Consider the following 19,057-nt stretch of genomic DNA (forward strand, 5'->3'; position numbering starts at 1 on the left):
GGTGCTACCTAACAAAACTCGATTTTATTCGTGTAAGTCCCTTTTTCGATAAGTTTAAAGAAAAAGAACAAAGTGTACCGATCGCGATCGAAGGATGAAAAAGTTTTGCGGAGGACGCGCCTAATGTTAAACACGTGTTAAAGTACGGTGAAAATTATTAACCACGTGGCTGAAATAAAGACTGGAAACCTCAAAAACGAAAGTGTGAGTGAAGTTCCTCGAGGTCGGACACCGTTTTCCTGTATCATCAGTGGATGGTCTTGGGGGCTACCGGCCAGGAGCAGAGCCGAATTTGGGCCCGAATGTTCACGAGACCAAGACGCCGAAGACGTTACCACGTTGGAAGGGAAAATATTGACGGCCGTCAACAAGTTCCTGACGACATCTTCCTTTGTTAGCAAGGTCAAACTTCTAATGGTGAGTTTCATTGCCTTCCACTTTCAACAGAACCTCTGTTCTTAATCAACTTAATCATTTAGTTAATTGCATATCAAGGCAACTCCATTTTGTTAACATTTCAAACGAGATTTTCAAATTTGAAACGTTACGTAAAGAGTTCACATTAAAGTAATTACCCCTAATTCAGAGATTCTGAAAATAAAACACTTTTACCTCTTTTCGTTAATATTTGAAATAAATTTTTGACTATAAAAATATCTGTGACTTATAGATGAAAATGATATATCCACCTTTGATCTACAAATATATTATTACGTTTCGCGTAACGTTATCTGCACGTGCAACTATTTCCTACACGCGCTTGCAAATATCGAATCAAGACCGGGAAACCCGGGTTTTCAAGGAAGGTATTCAAATTTAAACGAAATTTTCGTTACCAAAAGTCATCCTGCCTTAATTTCCGGGACCGGCCAACCCGACTATCAAATAATAAGAATACAATAGATTGGGAAACATAAAGTAAGATAGCGAAATGCAAGTAATTATAAGTTCCGCGATACTATTAAAGGACAATCCACGACGTACCGGCCCGTAGGCCAACCGCACCTGAGTCGTTGACTCCTATCGGCACCCCGAAGGGTATACAGTACCTACGCCATTACCGCCCCCACTATCATGGGCTGGCCGTGGCACCGCAGTCGATGCCTCCGGGCCTGATGTCTCCATACGCTGTGCCTTCCTCGACGGTTTTGTTTTTGAGGTCAGGGCGACAAGCGGTAGCGAATGCGCGACCTCCGTAACGTCGCCGCTGCTGATATGCAGGATCAACGGCTAGAGTTTCGCAAAGTCTAACGAAATTTCGCCAGATCTAGAACATTCGACCGAATATTCTTCAAAATATTTCGGCGAATGCACGAGAACGCGCCCTAAAACCTGAATAAATATGAATGCTTTACAAAAAATCAGAGAATCCTGGAAAATTCGACCTATAACAATAGGCATACAAAATTACCTATTTAATTGTCATTGTTCTCCCGCTCCCCTAGATCGGTGACCGCCGGACCCCGGATTATTTTGAACTCCAAAAGTGGGCTAAATTAAGAATGTTTGGGGAGCGTGATATGGCCAAAAATTTACCTCACCACGATATATACATGCGTCCGCTGATGGTTCGCTTGAATGTAATAGCGAGTTGCGATTCTTCAAGTGTTGTCCCACCAAGTCGGTACACGTGGCCTCTCTGGATGACATAATGGCTTATGCAAGACGTCGTAGTTCGCCGCACAGGCCTTTGTTGCCCGATGCGATTCGTGAAGCCATCGGTGAACCATCGAATTGTGGCAAGACAAATGTCATCAGTTTGCTTCGAAGTTCCAGCGGAATACGTTTCGAAAACGTGTACGTTATAGCATATATCCGATCCGTCGGATACCTAGGTTCACGAAAAGGGCACTAGGCTGGGAGACTTGGGTCTCCTGGGGTCCCTAAACTCTACCTCCGCTCTGGTTCGAACCCACCCTTGAGCACTAACTTGTAGACCGGTTAGGCGCCGGGCGTCCCAAGATTTGGACTCTTCCCGCGAAAGTGAAGCCGGATGGCAAAGACGAAGGATTATCCCCAGCTTCCCCGAGGCCCGTCCTCGGAGAAGATTCCTGAAATTTTCCCTCTGCAGTCGTCACCCGTTTCCAACTAGTAATACGATCTCCGTGGTGAAACGATAAAATTGGATTTTCACTGGTTTTACGAAAAAATAGAGTCAGCAATATTCGATACCTAAGGTACAGGAATAGTACGTTGAATCAAATCAAATTTGGAATCGTCTACGCCGACGTGCGTTCTTATAAAGTCTACACTGGATTCGATGCTGATCAGTTCTGATAAGGACTTCGTCCTTATGAAATTATTTTGTCGACGTGCAACGATATATTTGTGCGTAATGATTATAAATCCTATAAACGTGATCAACTTTTTGTTAGCTACGTTTCAAACTATGTATTTAATGGAGACGGAAGACAATCGACAAGAAATACTGTTAAAAGAATCTGTTCAAACGATTCTTTTGGATAGCATATTCCAATTTAATTCGTTTGAGATTACTGAAGATTCAACATTGGATTTTTAAGAACCTTTTCAAGCACGGGAGGTTGAGTATGTTGAAGGTGAGAAAGAGTGGACTGACGAAACGGTGCCACAACCATCTTCATCGGTTTGCCAAGACACAGCGGTTAACATCGACTATAAAAAGAGAGCAGTAGAATTCTGGAGAAGTGGAAAGTCCGGCAATCTCAAATTTGCCACCGTCCAACAACGATTTAGGAAACTTTCTGATGCTCGTGAATTAAGAAGGTGGGCCAACCAAGTGGATGATGGAGGATGTCGAAAAGAAAAATTACTGTATGTCTCTACATTCACGCTGAACAAATTACGAAACGCTATTGATGGTTTTATAGTACATGACGCAGTTATCCAAAAATGGGCTCTAGAAGCATGGAAAGAACAGACAAAAACGACATGAGTTTTAATGCATCGTCAAAATGGTTATATAATTTTAAAAAAGCTCATCGTATTGTGTCACGAAAAAGTTTGGCTCTTTGCCTCGCGACCAAAAATTCGTACCCCGAACATCGCGACCGAAAAAGTTGGGCGGACACATGAACACGACGCAAAATACACTAGAAAAAGAATTCGGCAAAGTGCCACTAGTCGAACACGCAAAAATACCCGGGTGTTAGGACTCATCGGTCTCACACGCGATAGGGATTGTTGCTCGCTCTCGTATTCCCGGATTCTCAAAACTAATCGAGTAGGGTTAAGGTTAACCAGGAACATCGTACTAAAACGGGAAAAAGGGTGCCCGCTCGCGCGAATCTTGGACCGACCGCCTACTCGACAACCGTTCCGATCGCCGGCACGAGACTTATGGTCCACCAGTTTTTTAATAACAGAGGGGGAAAAAGCCCCTAGGCAATATAAGGTAAGGCAGGAAATCGAGCGCGAAATATAGTCGCTTATTAACCCGTGCTACAGAAAATGAACTAATTCCGAAAATCAGAGAATCCCGGAGAGAGAGAAATGCAGAGAATATCAGGTAAGTACCCTGGGTCGGACTCTAAAGTGAAAAACTGCCGAATTATAACATCAATACTCAAAATTAGGATCCCCGAATCGCGGAAAACGGGCACGCACTTTACCTGAGGGCCGTCGTCACCGCTCACCAGCTGTGTTGTCGCCTTCGCTTCTTGCGCGGCGAATCTTCGGGCTGCGACGTGGAGATCTAGGCACTCGCGAGATTTCAAGAACCGAGAACTATAGAATTGCTGCTGATGCGACTGGCCCGGCTATCCGAAGTCGAAGAAGGCTGGAGCTCTTGCTGTCCGGCCGAATAAAGGATTTCGGGTGGGCCCCCCCAAAATCCAAGTTGCTGCATGATGATTGGTTGCAGGCGCTCCGCGGTCGTCCGATTCCTTAAAGTTGTTGCGCGTTGCGTTGCGCTAATTGACGCTTGACGGATAGCGCGTATGAGGGGTGGTGACGGCGGGATTGGTGGTGCGCGCCTCTCGCGCGCTACGCACTTCTTCGGGATCCATGGCCGTAGCCGGTGGTGGATCCAGCGGGGCCCTCGGCGCACCACTCTCTTCCTTGAGTGGCCGCCCAAAAATTTCCTTCCGAAGATCCCCGGTTCACCCGGGCCAAACCGCAGCAAAACCTGGGTCTTTCGGCGACGGAGGGTTGGGTTCCTGACCTGGAAGGCAGGCGTCCTGGACGCCGGGCACATGTGTCCGAGACCTTTGTGCCCGCTCCCTGGCGCTGTAACTTGGCCGCGAGCGGGAGTTCTCGGGACGCGGCTATTAATTCGCCGACATGCCGATCGGGACCGGGGAAAAATTATCAAGCCTCCTGGCCCGGTTCCTGTCCGAATAGTCCTGGTCTTCTTTCGGGCGGGCCTCTTTTAGCATCCAGGATTAACCGAGGGCCCTGCCCCGGGGGGCAGGGCCCTCAGGGTGGCGAAGACGGGGTCGGCTGGTACCCCTCCGGGGGCTCGACGGACAGACCGTGGCTCTTCTCTCCGATGTGTTGTCCCTGCTCTAGCCGCCGACCGTTGTTTCCAAAGCGACTCCTGGAGCGGCGAGCGTTGATGTGCCCGCGACCTTTAGGAGGTCGGCGATGTTTACGTGGCGAGCTCGAAGTCGCTCTACGGCATGCTAGAATGCCTCTCGAATATTCGATGGAATATTCAAAGAATATTCCACACAATATTCTAAATTACGAAACGGATATTCTAATTATTTTCAGACAAAAATAGGTGGACCATCCCGAATGACGCGACTCGGGAGCTCTTACGGGACAGATACTTGAAATGAAAAACAATCAAAGAGACAAAATGGTGGTCAATGCGCAGAAAAAATGAATTAAATATCGCGAATCGGCAGTGCTTCCTCGCGGGTCGGGGACCTTCGGGCCCAAGCGTCATAGAAGGGCAGCCAAAAGATATAATTGATCTTTGGAAATCCATGGAACCAGCTGCAGTGGTCATTCTTAATGTATTAATATTGTGACGATGCACCCGGTGGGCGATCGTCCCAGGGCTCCATATCTTAAAACCTCCATCCGTCAAAGCATTAAAATCCTTTCCGAAGGCAGTGATAATATATTTTCTCGTATCATTACATCCATGTCTTATTTCAGCACGCTCGACGCTCAAGGCCGAGGAGGAGAGGAGACCGAATATTCGTTGCGTTTCCTTGCGTTCTTTTTTTGGTAGTATAAGTTGTGTATAGCTTAGACGTTAGGACGTCCTCGCGGTGAGGCGAGTGCGGCACCAGAAGTCAACAGCCGTCGCGGGACAAGGGCGCCCTCGAGGGAGAACAGAAGCGAACGACAACGGTGGCAGAGAGGCCTCGCCCCGCCGCCGCCCGTGGGTGTCGGGGCCGTGCGGAGTAGGGCCGAATAGAGCCACCCGTGACCCCGCGCTTGACGGCAAGGGCCGACCCATGGCGGCGTCGCTGGATCACCGCGTCCGCACCCGGATTTCCGGCCCCTCAATGATGGCGGGAGGAGGGCGCATTGCCGGTGGCCGTGACCTTTGACTCAAGGGATTCCATAAAAGGGAGGTGAGGGGGGGTCCCAACTGCGTCGCCCTCCTACGCCGAGGCCAAGCCGCGGTGACTCCAGGGCGGAAGAGCCCACTGGTCCCCTCACCCGGGAGCCGTTGCATCGAGGGATGTCAGTACTCCCGGGCAAAATCGCGAGGAATCTTGGCTCAAGGGAGCCTAGGACCGACGCCACCGAGTCCCCGAGGACATACGTCCCTGGACCTACGGATGACGTCACGCGCCGGCCGCGCGCCCCGATTGGACAGCAGGATCCGCTTCAAATCCGGCGCGCGAACCTGCGCCGCGGGCTGTCATCACCCAAAAATCCTCGCAATTTCGAACGCGACCGTTGTCAATTGGCCGACGCAATTTGGCAGCCGACGGCGGCCAATCAACGAGAACTTCGAGCCGCCGAAGAGGAGCCGTCGAGCCTTCCCGGAGGACCTCGGCGAAGACCCGGCCTTCTTGATCTACGAGCGTCGAGCCGTGAAGACGTGTCCGATGCCATCGTCCTGCCATCGCTGCCTCCAGTACAGGAAGACCTTGGGAGGATCGTCGCACTCGCCGAGACCGAGGTTTGAGCGTACAGTACTTTTTGAGTAAATTTTGTATAGATTGTTTTTCGTAGATTTCCCCGTTCCGCGTTTTCCCCGGGTAACCCGTCGTTGAGCCGCGCGCCACACGGTCGACCCTTCCGCGTCTAATTGGTCAAAGTCTCGTGTGAGCGACCATTTTTCGTTTCTCTTGGCCCCGTCTCGTGTGAGCGGCCATTTTCCGAAATTGCGGTCACCGTCTCGTGTGAGCGATCCTTTTCGATATTTTCATGGTCAAAGTCTCGTGTGAGCGACCATTTTCCGATATTGACGGCCAAGTCTCGTGTGAGCGGCCCTTTCTAATATTTTTGGCCAAAGTCTCGTGTGAGCGGCCTTTTGAAGTAAAATATCTCTTGCTGCCTCTCTCCTCGGTTGGATCAAGAAGCCGTGTCGACCCGAACTCGAGAATGCTGTCTTGAGCGGTCGACACGTTAATTTCCTTTTTATTTCGCGAAGTGCAAACTTCAAGTTAATTTCTTTTTGTTTTCGCGAAGTGGGAACTTAATTTCCGTTTTCGCGATGTGCAAATTTATTTAATGATTCTCGTTGTCGCGAAGTGCGAATTGTAATTAACTATGTCATTTTTCGCGAAGTGCGAATTCTCCGTCAGTTTTTCTTGAAGTGAGAACTTTATTGAATAAAAGTATGTTTTCGCGATAGGTGAACCCCTATAATTTTCTCCCTTTTCGAGCTGAATATTTCTTGTAGAACAGTGCCTGCCTTCAATTAAACTGTTCCATTTATAAATCGAAAAGTAACTATTTATGTCCGGAATTTCACTATTGTAAAATGTTAGTTTCGGGATCCGATAATTTAGTCGCATCATAATTATGTCCGCGCAAATGTAATTTAGGAAAGTTTTTTAGTGTCCGAAGTCTCGGTTTCTTGCGCCGATTATTTGCGCTGATATTTTGAACTTGCTGCCTTTTCTTGCGCTTTTCTTTTATTGTATTTTTTGTGTTACTGCTGCCTTACTCGCCGAAACCTTTGATTGATTTTGCTTGCGTCTGTTCACCATTCAAATATTTTCTTTGTGAATTTAGTCGTTTGAGGTTTCCCAATTTAATTTAGTGCCGCGTAGATTTTCCGAGGTGTCCGTCGTCCTGATGGCTGGTCCCGGTTGACCTGGGGCTCGATCAGGGCCGTGGCCCCAGGTGTCCCCCCCTCGAGGAGGTCGCTCTGGATGGCCTCGGTGGTCCCAGAGGCGCCACTTAATCCCCATTGTCGTGTTTCTATTTGGCCCGTCCGCCGCACCAATCCATGGCCGTGGACGGGCTCCTCGTGGACGCAGAGACGCCTCCTCGAGGGTGTCGGCGGTGTTCGGGGCCTCGCAGGTGGACACCTGCCCGCCGGTCCGGTGCCTGGCCGGGAAGTCGGCACCTTCCCCGCGGGCGGGCCTCCTCACGCCGCTAGGACGATCTGAGGCCCTGCCCCCGCGGGTTCGGCATCCGGCGGCCTCCGCAGGTCCGACCCCTGCTTGGTCTAGGTGGCCTGAGGGGAGAGGCAGGTGCCGCCCTTGGTGGCGGAACTTTGTCCTTTGATGCAGTCCTTCAGGTCGCCCTGGTGGTGCCCCGCTGACGCTTCCTGGAGCCGATGTCCGGATGGCCCTGACGTCTTGTTATGGGTCGTCTCTCGGAGGTCGAGTGTCGCGCGCTCCGAGCCGGACCGTCGCGCTTACCGCTAGCGTTACTGGGCGAGACCTTGAAGCGTCTAAGAATTCACTCTTGGCGACCAAATTAAAATTCGACATATACGTTGTCTAACATGGCTTAAGGCCCAAGAAATTATTAACCGAATAATGGAACGGTTGGTTCTTATATCTCTTCAGGCCGAAGGTGATGTGCGCAAGAGGCCGAGGCGCAGCGGGCCTTGGCAAGGGATAGATAGACCCCGGGGATAATTTTCCACGTCACAATATATTGTAACTTTTCTCGCGTACCGGCCCTATCCCCCTTGTTCGGTCGCGTCGTATCGCGCAATCGGGTAAGATTTGCCTTTTGGCAATTTCCTGGATTTCCTCTTGGCAGTCTCAGATTGGCTAGGGCTTTCAACGGCGCAGAGCCTCAGCCTCTAAGCACTTTTCATCAGTGAAAGCCGTATGATAGGGAATCCAGGAATTTTATATGTTTTATCTGAGGAAGGTTCGGTCGTAGACTCGAAATTATAAGGGTCTCCGTGTGTCTTTCCGTCGCGTCAAGTATGGTGTTCAATTAAATTTCCCTGATTTTGGAAATCGTAAGTCTATTCGAGATTATGTGTGGCCGGGCTCCACGGTCACACCTTGTGCAATGTGTCCCCGTGACCCTTTAACAAAGGGGGAACGGCGCCATGCCGTCACGCCCTCGGTGTGTGAGTGTGGAAGAACCTTGTACTGCGAGTCTGGATCGTCCCGTACCTCTAGTCACCCGGGGAACGTCGCGATGACGTCACGCCGGGGGCTTAGATGGGGGGTACGAGGCCGTCTCCTGTATACGAGGTTCCTAGTTCCTCCGTCAGGCACGGAATTGCCCGTGCGACCAAACACCCGGGGAACGTCGCGATGACGTCACGCCGAGGGGCAGGTGCACGGCTTCAAGACCGTTCTTGAGCCTGAGGAGCAGGATGCGCGTCGTCTCGAGCGGCCAGACACTCGGGGAACGTCGCGATGACGTCACGCCGAGGGGGCAGACGCGAGAGCACGAGACCGGCCGCGGAGCGCCTCGCTGCCGAGTGGAAGGGGGACCGGCTTTATGCCGTTACACCTCGCACGGCACGCGAGTTGGCTTGCCGAATTTTCTAAGATTTTCGACGGTGATTCCCGGAAGGGGAATCCGTCTAAATGGCCACCGTTCGTAGGTGGTCCAAGGTATCCCTGCCGGACGCTTTGCCGGACTTCCTTGGATGCTTGGACTCACCTGCCTACTAAGGGCACTGAATTCTATGTGCTCGTGAGGAGCGGCCCTGTCGCCTTGTCTCCTCGAGCCTTTTAATCTTCCACTTGCCAGGGGATGCCTGGCAAGGGTATCGCGAATATAGGATATTTCCTGGAGGAGCAGCGCAATGCTACCACGTCCAGAGGCTCTTTCGATCGGGATAGAACGATCAGAAAGGACCTCGATTAGAGAAAATCCACGCCTTTTATACCCGCGGAATACATGGGATCTATTGCTGTATCGTCGGGTTCCCACTCTGGTCCGCGTTCTTTGACGTGCTATTGGACACGATGGTTACCCTTTATACGATTTGTAATTTCTCGCCCTTTGATTCGCCGGGGTCAAGGTCGTGATCATTTCCTCCAATCGAGGTGACTCATATCGACGTTATATTAATTTGATCGCGATGTATTAATTCGCGACCTCGTGACCCTGCCCGTGTTGTGTGCGCGCGAGGCTCTCTCTCGACGCGCCGAGCAAGCGGTTGTTTTTATATCCCCCGCGAACCAGTTATCGCGTTAATTCCCGTCGCGGGGACAAGGTTCGATTTGTCTTACACAGGTGTCGCGTCGCGTACCTCCGACACGTCACAATATATATATAAATGATGACACCCAAACTCGAAAATTGACTGTGAAGAAAAAAGTCTGTAAATTATTACGCTATGAAGATTATATCGCCGAAGACAAAAATGATTCACGAGTATTCGCGCGATACACAAATTAAATTTTCTTAAGCAGAAAATCTTCTACCTAATACTGCGCGACTTTGACACTACATTGGGCGACGGTCAAGCTAAATTGCGGGACACGACGAAAGAAAGAGAAAGAATTCGCTTCCGCGTCCGATCAAGGAGTCCTACGTCCTCTCATGAAGCCTAACAAAATCCGACTTTTTCAACAGTCCCTCAGCAGAAAGAATTGTACCAGGAAACAAAAGATCGCCCGCGTGAAAAAGTGCAGGATCGCCTATGCGACACAATCAAGGGGGGGTCAATGGCGCGTCCCTGTGTCCGCCGTGCCTCCAGTGATATCACGGCCGTAGCGGTCGGTGACCCGTCGAGCCTCAGCACGTTTGAGTCCTCGAAGCGGCCCAATTTTTCCCCTCCGGGGGATCCTGGCTCACCCGGTGCAAACCACCGGACAAACCCAAGGTACTCCGGCAGAAACATAATCGGGCTCCTGGCCCGGAAGTTGTCAGTCCTTGACGCCGGTTAACAACTGAATTCCCGATCCTTTGTACCCCATGCCTGCGCCGCAACTTGGCCGTGAAGGGACCTCCCTGAACACGGCATCCATGTCTTGCCTCGTTGGTGGCAGCCAGGGTCGTTGCTAGGAGCTCCTGCCTCCTGGTCGGGCTACTGGCCGACTAGTCCTGATGTCCTTGCAAGCAACCGTATCCGGACCTCCTGGCCCACCTACGGCCCGGCCTCGCAGACAAGGCAGCTAGGGTTGGTAGCAGGACCGACAGGTTACCTTCCGAGTGAACCTGACGGACTGGCTTTGGCACCGCGGTCGGTGAGTCCGGGTCTGCAGTTGTCGTACGCCACGGCTTCCTGGACGGTTTTCTTCTTGTAGCCGGTGCGTCGTGCGACCGGAGCGCGGCCGCAAGGTTGCCTCTGTTGATACGCGGGCTCAACGGCTAAAGGTTTCGCAAGGTCTACCAAAATTTCGCGTGTTCTCGAACATTCTACTAAAAATTTCAGCAAGACTGCGCCTTAAAATTTTAAATAATCAGGGATTATTCGCAGGAAATCAAACAAAGCAGGAAAAACTCGACTTGAAATAAGAGGCGCACAAAATTATTCAATCATTCGTTATTTTTTTCCTCTTCGGGAAGCAACCGGACCGCGGATCATTTCAAGCTCAAGAATGGGCTAATTTAAGCATCTTTACCGAGTCGTGACGTGGCCAAAATTTCACCCCGTCACAGTATATATATATATACATGTGTTTGAAAATGTTTCAGACCAGACAGAGCAGTGGAATCGTGGGGAATAATGGACGAGAGGAAATTGCGGCTGGCCCATCAAAACCTGCGATTCACCCGAGGACGGTGTCTTCGAAATCACATGGAGTTCTGGAACCTAGTGTCATTGAAGAACAAAATGTTCTGAACGACCTCCAAAAGTTTGAACATAATACTGCCGCAGAATCGATGGTTGCGAGTCTACCGGGAACAAGCAGGCTCACCGATAACACTCATCGCGATGAACCCCCTCTTCGGACATCTTACATATCAAACAAAATGCCGAGGATCACCAAGACACAAATGAAGGGTAACAATTTATATTGCTGAATCTCTTTAATAAAGCATTTATTATAGCAATAAATCAACGAAGAATGATGTATCAGTAAAGGCATTGCTTCGATACCGCTATACTAAATAGTTACCTACATTTCTAATAAAATTTCAATTTCGAACTGGCGGATCGCGATATCACTGGTTATCGGCGATATCAATAAAATTGATCAATAATATTTTAATTTTTATAGAAAGAAGAAAGAAGGATTTCTCTAAATTTTTGGAACCGTTGAAATCAAATATGACAACAAAATTTCAAAATTCAAACTGATGGGTCCAACAAGGTTATCAATAAAATTCGAAATGATTTGATTTTCATAAGAAAGAAGGAGTTCTTCAGATTTTTGGAATCGTTGAATTAAAATATGACAACAGAATTTCAAAATTCAATCTGGCGGATCGAATATGGCGAATAATATAATTTCACAATGATTGAATTACTATAAGAAACGGTTTCGCATGGTTTTTACAAGTGCTTAATTGAAATCTGATAATAGAATTTTTAAATTCCACATGGCGGATAAAAATATATAAATGGTTGGACTTATATAAAACTGAGTTTCTCACAGTATTCATCGCCGCTGAATCCAAATGTCACAACAAAACTTTGAATTCTCGACCGAGTCGGTCCTATACCGCCTCTGAAAATAGGACAGGCTATTTTGGAAACCCACTCGAAATCACATTTTTTTTTTCTTTTAATTAAAGCTTTATTTTCTAGTTAATCGAGTCTTGAGTTAATCAATTGATGGTCTGACAAATTTCCCTTCTCCTTTTCACTTTCCGTCTCTGAGCCAAGATAAAATAGTCGTGTTTCGAGAATTTGTCCGGTAGAGTTCGTTACCCCGCCCTCCCCAAAGTTGGCGCGTGCGCTTTGAGCTAGCCGGGCGCGCCGCAACGGCCGCAACGAGCCAAGGGCCGGCCAAGAGACGTTTCGTGTAGATTTTGGGAATTTGTGAAGTTTTGTGGGAAATTTTGAGAATTGGCCTCCTGGGGAGACCTGGCGCCCAATTTTTGGTAGCTTAGTGGAGTCGACTCAGAGAATGTCCTGGCGGACACCAAGGACTCGTGAATTTTGGAGTTTTAGGTAGCCTCTCGATGGATCCCGGTGGGCTTCAGGAGGTTGCGCGATAGTGGAGGAAAGAATAGTCTCCTGGCAGGTCCCGCTCGAAGCGACCGGGCGAAGATGATGCGCGCAAGAGGCCGAGGTGCAGCGGGCCTCGGCAAGGGTTTATAGACCCGTGGGTAATTGCCATGTCACAACGTATATTATACCTATCGTTGCGTGTGGGATGATTCTGTTTCTATGTCCGACAGTGGATGCATTGTAAATTTTCCTGCGGTATTTCACTGCATAAATATTAATAACTAATTTTTTTAAGTTAAGATAATATTCTAACTTCGTTTCAGTAGATGGGACAACTGAATCGCTAAGAAACTAATTAACTTTTAATAAAACATATTAATATATTGTTCAAGAAATTCTGTAACTACGGTGAGTCAGGGATACTTCACAATAATATTTAAATAATTTTCATTAATTGTTTTTGTTTATACACATTTATTTTGATTAGGAAATCCATTCTGCCCCTTGGGCGATTCAAATTCCGCGCTTCTCCCGCCGCTAGTGCGCCGCGCGGCTGGAGACGGTAGTAGGTCCGCGATGAATGCCAGTCCATCGATGAATGCCAGTGTATACGCAGGTCGTCGCGTGGATGCCGAGTATAGTCGGCGCTCGTGACGAAAGGGTTACGGGGAGATCGCATCCCCCTAAGGGATGTGGTGAACGCTTGCCCGTCATATCTACCATTAGCGCGAATTTTACGTCCGTGAGTGGTGCTTGCGAACAGCCAAACTCTTGTGAGGATTCGCACGCCTAATTAGGGGAAGAGCTGGGCGGTGAGGCCGAGGGAAACACGCAGCGGACACTCGCGAATCCTTGGGGAGGGTTGTGGATGGTGGCGGCGGGGGTTGTGCCAAAAAGCTCCAAGGGAATGCGGAGGCTCTTGTAGGATGACTGCAGAGAGTCACATACTGAGAAAACAAAACTTTACATAAGGTCGAAAAGAGCTCCGTTAATGCAATGTCAATAAAAGAATAACCAAGTAATGGGTAAAAGCAATAAAATGACTACTGCTGTCTGTTGCCAAGTTCAAACGATTAAACTGAAAAGTTTTTCATCGTTACTCTCTTGCACGAGGTGGAAGTCAGGCAAGCAGGTCTGGTGCGCCGGTGGACAGGTCGAGAGGGACACGCGCCCCGGGTGACGGCCCCGGGGCGCTCAGCCTGCCGACCAGGGAAGGGTAGGCCCCGAGTGTAGGGGCAGTCGGATGGGACTCGGGCACGGGGGTGAGCCAGAGGGAACAAGGGTCGGGCCTGGCAACAAGACTCTCGGCGCTCCCGAATGAGCGCCCCGCCCGTTGGATCGGAGTGCAACACACGGTGCCTTCGTGGTACTTGAATTCATTGGATCCGAAGGGAAAGGAATTTTTACGAGGTTTGGCAAAGTTTCGCGAGGGTCGGTGATGGAAGCGTGGAACAAGCGGTGACCGACGACGCATAATAAGAAATTTATGTTGAAGCCATGGGTAATCCATGTAAAATTTTCGTGGCAGTCAACGTGTAACCAACAGTTATTCACCTACTCATTAACTTTTTATAATTAATTAAGCAAGGAATTGTTTAATTAGCCAACCAGTGAAGAAATGGATGACAATTAATTAATTCTGTGGAGTGGCAGATCAGGTTACCGCAAGATTAAATGGAAGGAAAAAACAATTATGTAGTCCTATTCTATCGGAATTTTCACCCTTTCTTTATTATATCAAATCGACACCAACGCACAAGAAACTTCTAGGCCCCACCGGCGCGTGAAGGAATTATTCCTCCAGGGTCGCAACTAGAATGGGAGCCGCATGCTCCTCGAGAACTTTCTCTCCCAACTTTCCGGGAGCGCAACACCCAACTAACGCCACCTGGGTATCACGAGACAAAACAGGCCTTACAGGCCGGGTGGGTCGGTACCGATAAATCGGAGGGCCATAACGCAATACAAAACGAAAATCGGTATCTACACGTGAGGTGGGAAAAATCGAAAGCGTATTCCAAACCGCGACTGTACCGGTCTCGCCAACGACCGGACTTAAAAACGAGAAACTACCGCGGGGCCACGTGTCGAGTAGGCAAGACTACATGATTACAATCACCCTATGTCGAGCGGAAAAAGAATCTTATCCAAAAACCCACAAAGAGGTTTTCCCACCGAGAATGTAAATTCGACAGATCTGAAACAGATTCGATAAAAGAAAATTTGTACTTTAGATTTTATTCGAATGCCAAATATTAAGCACCTTAAGCATTCTAAAATGGAGATGTGAAGACTACACCGAGATGCAGTCATTAAAATCACTATAAAGCGATAGAAATATTAAGTAATAATTAACCATTGTAGAGTTTTTTTTCAATAATTCTTACTTCTTCTTGGGGTTTCTTTGTACTCTATCTAACAGAATCGGTTAGATTAAAATCGGCATAATTTTGAATTTTTACATCGAAAAAAATTGTCAAAAAATGGCTATTTTGTTTTATCAAATTTGAAGGATGTAATCCTTTGGGGTAAAATGATACCCTATAATATCGTCTATACATGATGAATAGTATAATGTTTATCTCGTTACAAAATTCCCAATAGTTCTTGAGATATTAAAAGAAAACGATTTTCGGAGGTGAACTTTAAGGGTGCATTTCACCCCTTAAATCGCCGAGATAGCACGTATAAAAAAAAGGTCTGTAATGTTTTTTCATGTACTATAATATCACAGAATGAAGAAAATCGGCGAGGTACACCTGAAGTACTTTCCTTGTCGGAGAAAATTACAATAAGAAAGATTTACATAAAATACTCAGGGAACAACATAGGGTTTAGGTAAGAGGAATGACAAAATTGGTAATGGGGATGAGTCCTTAGACTCTCGAAAATCGTAGTTGGAAAATTGTAGTTGGAACAAAAAATGAAATTGCTTGCGGTACGATGAGTAACGGCGCTAACAGAAAAACATGCGCTCGAAGTACCAGAAAAGAATTATGGAACTAATTGGAAAAATAAATTAGGATAACTTAATGTTTCTTCTACGGGGCTTCCGGCCAAGATTTATTCGTAAGTAGCTCTGTACCGTTAAAGCTAATGTGATATCCTAGACAAATTATGTCGAAACTCCACAAAGACATTTTCCCATGTTGACCGTAAGATCGTTTAATTTTAACCTGCCAAACACTGTTTTGACGTGCAGCAGGTGCTTTTCCAGGGATTACGATGCTATTAAAATGTCGTTCAAATAGCAGAAGCAGATGCCTAAGTACCTTGAGTACCACGGCCATATGACGTTGAAAAGTTTATGTTGCATTTCTCAATCCGAAAGTCATTACGGTCAATTTAAATCATCCGAACTGAGTGGATACGGCTATTTTAGAAACATCAACCGCAATTGGAGTTTGGTGGTAAGTTTCAAATTTAATACTGCAAATATTGTTTTCTTGTGTACATTGATCGCGATGTCTTGAATATGAGAAATGATCTGGTCCCATAATCGAATTTGGATGTCGACAGTACCCACAAGGTCTCCATTCACCAAGTCTTCTCAAAAGCACGTGAAAAGAGCTTGTCTATCATCAGCTGTTCAAAGGATAGCAACACCCTTCTTTTATCATAAACTGGAATTTCTTCTAGGCTGCTTTCAATTTATTTGCTGTCACCCATCTTGGATGTTCTAAGACTGGTGGGTCTTTCGCCTCGATATGGTCGACGGTCAACCAATTCGTCGATACTTTTGCGGGTGAGGCTCCTATGCCTTATGTCGATCTTTTCTCTACGGCAGGTAATCCGTCGCTAACTGTGTTAATTATTACTTCGGAAGCTGCCAAACCCATGTCTGCATTCACCAGATGCCTGTTGCGCAGATCAACCAGCCGTTCATAGTATTGAAGGAAGTCAGCACCAATAATGGCTCGGAAAACATCTGCTATCTTGAAGGTCCAATGGATTTGGCGTTGAAGACTTAAATGCGCCACTAGATTTTTTTCTATACATGTTACTATATATTGGGCCAGTTCTGGGTCGATAGATGTGCATGCACACGGACACATTCCCGCACAGAAGGTCTATGTGTCTGCAATGGGTGTTGTCGAGCGGTGAGCGACATCATCTATTCCAGTAAGACCCTATCCCTCCGACCCCCCTTTCATGAATCCCTCTTCACACAAACACCCTTTCCCTTCAACCTCTCAGGATAATGACGAAACGTTAAAGAAGCTTCCTCACTCCACCCCGCAGCCATTGGATTCTAGGAACTTTCTTGACACCTTCCTCGTCAACCCTCGACCGACTTGTCGACATGGGGCATAGAAGCCCCCCTCCTCCTAGCGGATTCAACGTTTCAAGAACGTTCAAGAAACTTCTACCGATTCGTCAGCCATTTGATTTCAGAAATTCTGTCAGGAGCCATTGGATTCCAGGAATTTTTCCAGCAACCACTCGATTCCATGACCGTTGCCGGAAGCCATTTGATTCGAAGAATTTTGTCCTTACCTTTGAAGCTTCCACTTTGAAGCTTTTCACTATAAGATTCACGGTGCAATTTGTCGACGCTCCCACAGCAATATTGGATCTCATAATGGTCTAAGCAAAATAAATTTGTTGGTAGCCATTCTATTCCAAGAATTGTGTTGGTACCCTTGTCGGCGGCAGTCAGATTCCAAGAATTGGTAGATAGCCATTGATTTCAGGGATTATGTCGGCATCTTTAAAGCCTCCATCCTCAGATGTATTCTCCAGACTCGGGAATACTCTGAAAAAGAAAGGTAACACGGAGGTGAACTTGATGTTTCAGAGAAATGAATTCATCAAATATTAACAAAGTGGGCTGCCTAGAGGATCATCTGTCAACGAAGAAGTTGTCCGAGTTAGAAGCTGATACGGATTATAAAATTAGTGGAATACGACAAGTTTAGAGTAAATATGGAATAAGTTTGCTGGTAAATATTCATAAGAGCCTCTTGATATATCTACCAACAAGGAAGGCGAAGGTGTTAAAAGATGACAATGACACATTTCGAAACATGACGCATGCTACGAGGAGAATGAATTCCCCAAGTAGCATATCGTCAACCGAAAGCTATTGCATTGTTGTCAGAGAGAGAATACGAATAATATAAAGGCCAGCAATAAAGTTAACAATTTGGTTGACATTTTGTTTGACTATTCTGTGTCAGAAAGGTGTCTTCTTTAATCGGAAAAGTTATCTTTCTAAAACCCCTAAAAGGTTTCAAATTCACATGAAATTTCGGATATCTGAAAGTTTTTGTAAGATTGACTAATAGTTTTTTATTTGATTCAACGTTTAGTTGTAGTAAAAGATATCTAATTAGAAATCAAAATATTTCGACAAAGGTATCTAAAGAATACCTTGAGATGGATGGGATATCGTTTTATATATAATATAGGAGTACTTTATAAGGTTTTGAGAGATGTGACATGGATCAGTGCATAACTAACAATGAGCAAAGAACAAAATATACCCACTTTTATTTTGAAAACAATCATGCCATTCTGCTTACAGAAAAAGGATATTATCACCATTTTGAAGTCGGAAACATGCCCTCGGAGCTAACCATCCGAAATATCATCCAATGTTTTTATAAGCAGCAACTCGTTGAATAACACTTCGAATGGTTAGTCCTGAGAGAATATTTTTGACACTAAAATTATAGCGATTTACATTATCAGCATATTTAGGTAGTTATTTTTTACATAAAAGTCAATTTTTGTTTTCTGTTGAGTAATGTATTTTTCCGTGACAAATTTTCCAAATATCTACGACACATTCTATGAAAGAAAGAAATAAAACGGATTGTAAATAAAAAGTTATTTAATATATTAACGTATACATATTCATATTCCACATAATATTCACAATATACACAATGAATCACAGAACAAGAGTTTTTTTTTTCCGTTTCTTGCGTCAAAGAACTCGCGCAAAAGAACGTAATTATTGTCAACGTGCTAACTAAAAATTGTACTTTTAAGGTACCACAAATGTGCCAATTTCTAGGTAGCGATTTTTGAAGCATACAATGATGAGTAAATATAGGCATCTTAGTTATAATTGCCAAATGATATCTCTTTTTATATAGAAAAGTCAGGTTCTTGTTAATTTTCCGAATAGTCTGTAACGATAGAACACGGGGCGCGCGGGTTAGGTGGCACCCTCGTTCGTCGCGGTCCACGTTCGTCTCTTCCCGCGACAGTAGCCCGCTCGGAGCGTTTGAGTATCCCCGAGGAAAAATGTCTGGGTGGAGTAAGATATGCAAGATTTGATAACAATCACAAATGATATTTATTCTCCGATTGTGGTGATTGTAGATTGCCCGTCCGCGTCAGCCGATTGACGCCTAGAAGTGCAAGACTGGAAACGGACCAGATACATATGACAACGTATTTAATCTTAATTGTCGCGTAGCAGAAAGGTAACTGTTTAGTTCGACCTATGGTTCGAACTTCCGGGTCAGGAGAGGTGACGCGACGGTACAGGTCGGGTTCGTATCATTTCTGTCGAAATCGTACGGAGATCTGAATTCGCACCTATAGTGATTCAAGGCCTCTTCCTGCGATCGTTTTTGAGAGTCTATATGTAAGCGGGTTTCTTCCCTTCCTACGACACTCTCCTTGCTCTATTTTCCCGCACCTTATATACTTCTT

The 19,057-nt window shown here is 46.6% G+C and overlaps 1 protein-coding gene across 1 annotated transcript in view; it reads left to right on the forward strand.

Annotated features, from left to right (window-relative positions):
* Nucleotides 1–336: 336 nt before the first annotated feature.
* LOC105698912 (calmodulin-like) overlaps nt 337–19,057 on the forward strand; it is a 193,760-nt gene continuing 175,039 nt past the window's right edge. Inside the window, exons 1-2 of the mRNA XM_023432105.1 lie at nt 337–417; nt 10,966–11,275. Of these exons, the coding sequence (XP_023287873.1) occupies nt 415–417; nt 10,966–11,275 (313 nt within the window). The 5' untranslated portion in view covers nt 337–414. The remainder of the gene's footprint in view (nt 418–10,965; nt 11,276–19,057) is intronic.

The sequence above is a fragment of the Orussus abietinus genome, unplaced genomic scaffold (genome assembly GCF_000612105.2).
Source record: "Orussus abietinus isolate OABI.00-Male unplaced genomic scaffold, Oabi_2.0 scaffold98, whole genome shotgun sequence".
NCBI classification, from domain to species: domain Eukaryota; kingdom Metazoa; phylum Arthropoda; class Insecta; order Hymenoptera; family Orussidae; genus Orussus; species Orussus abietinus.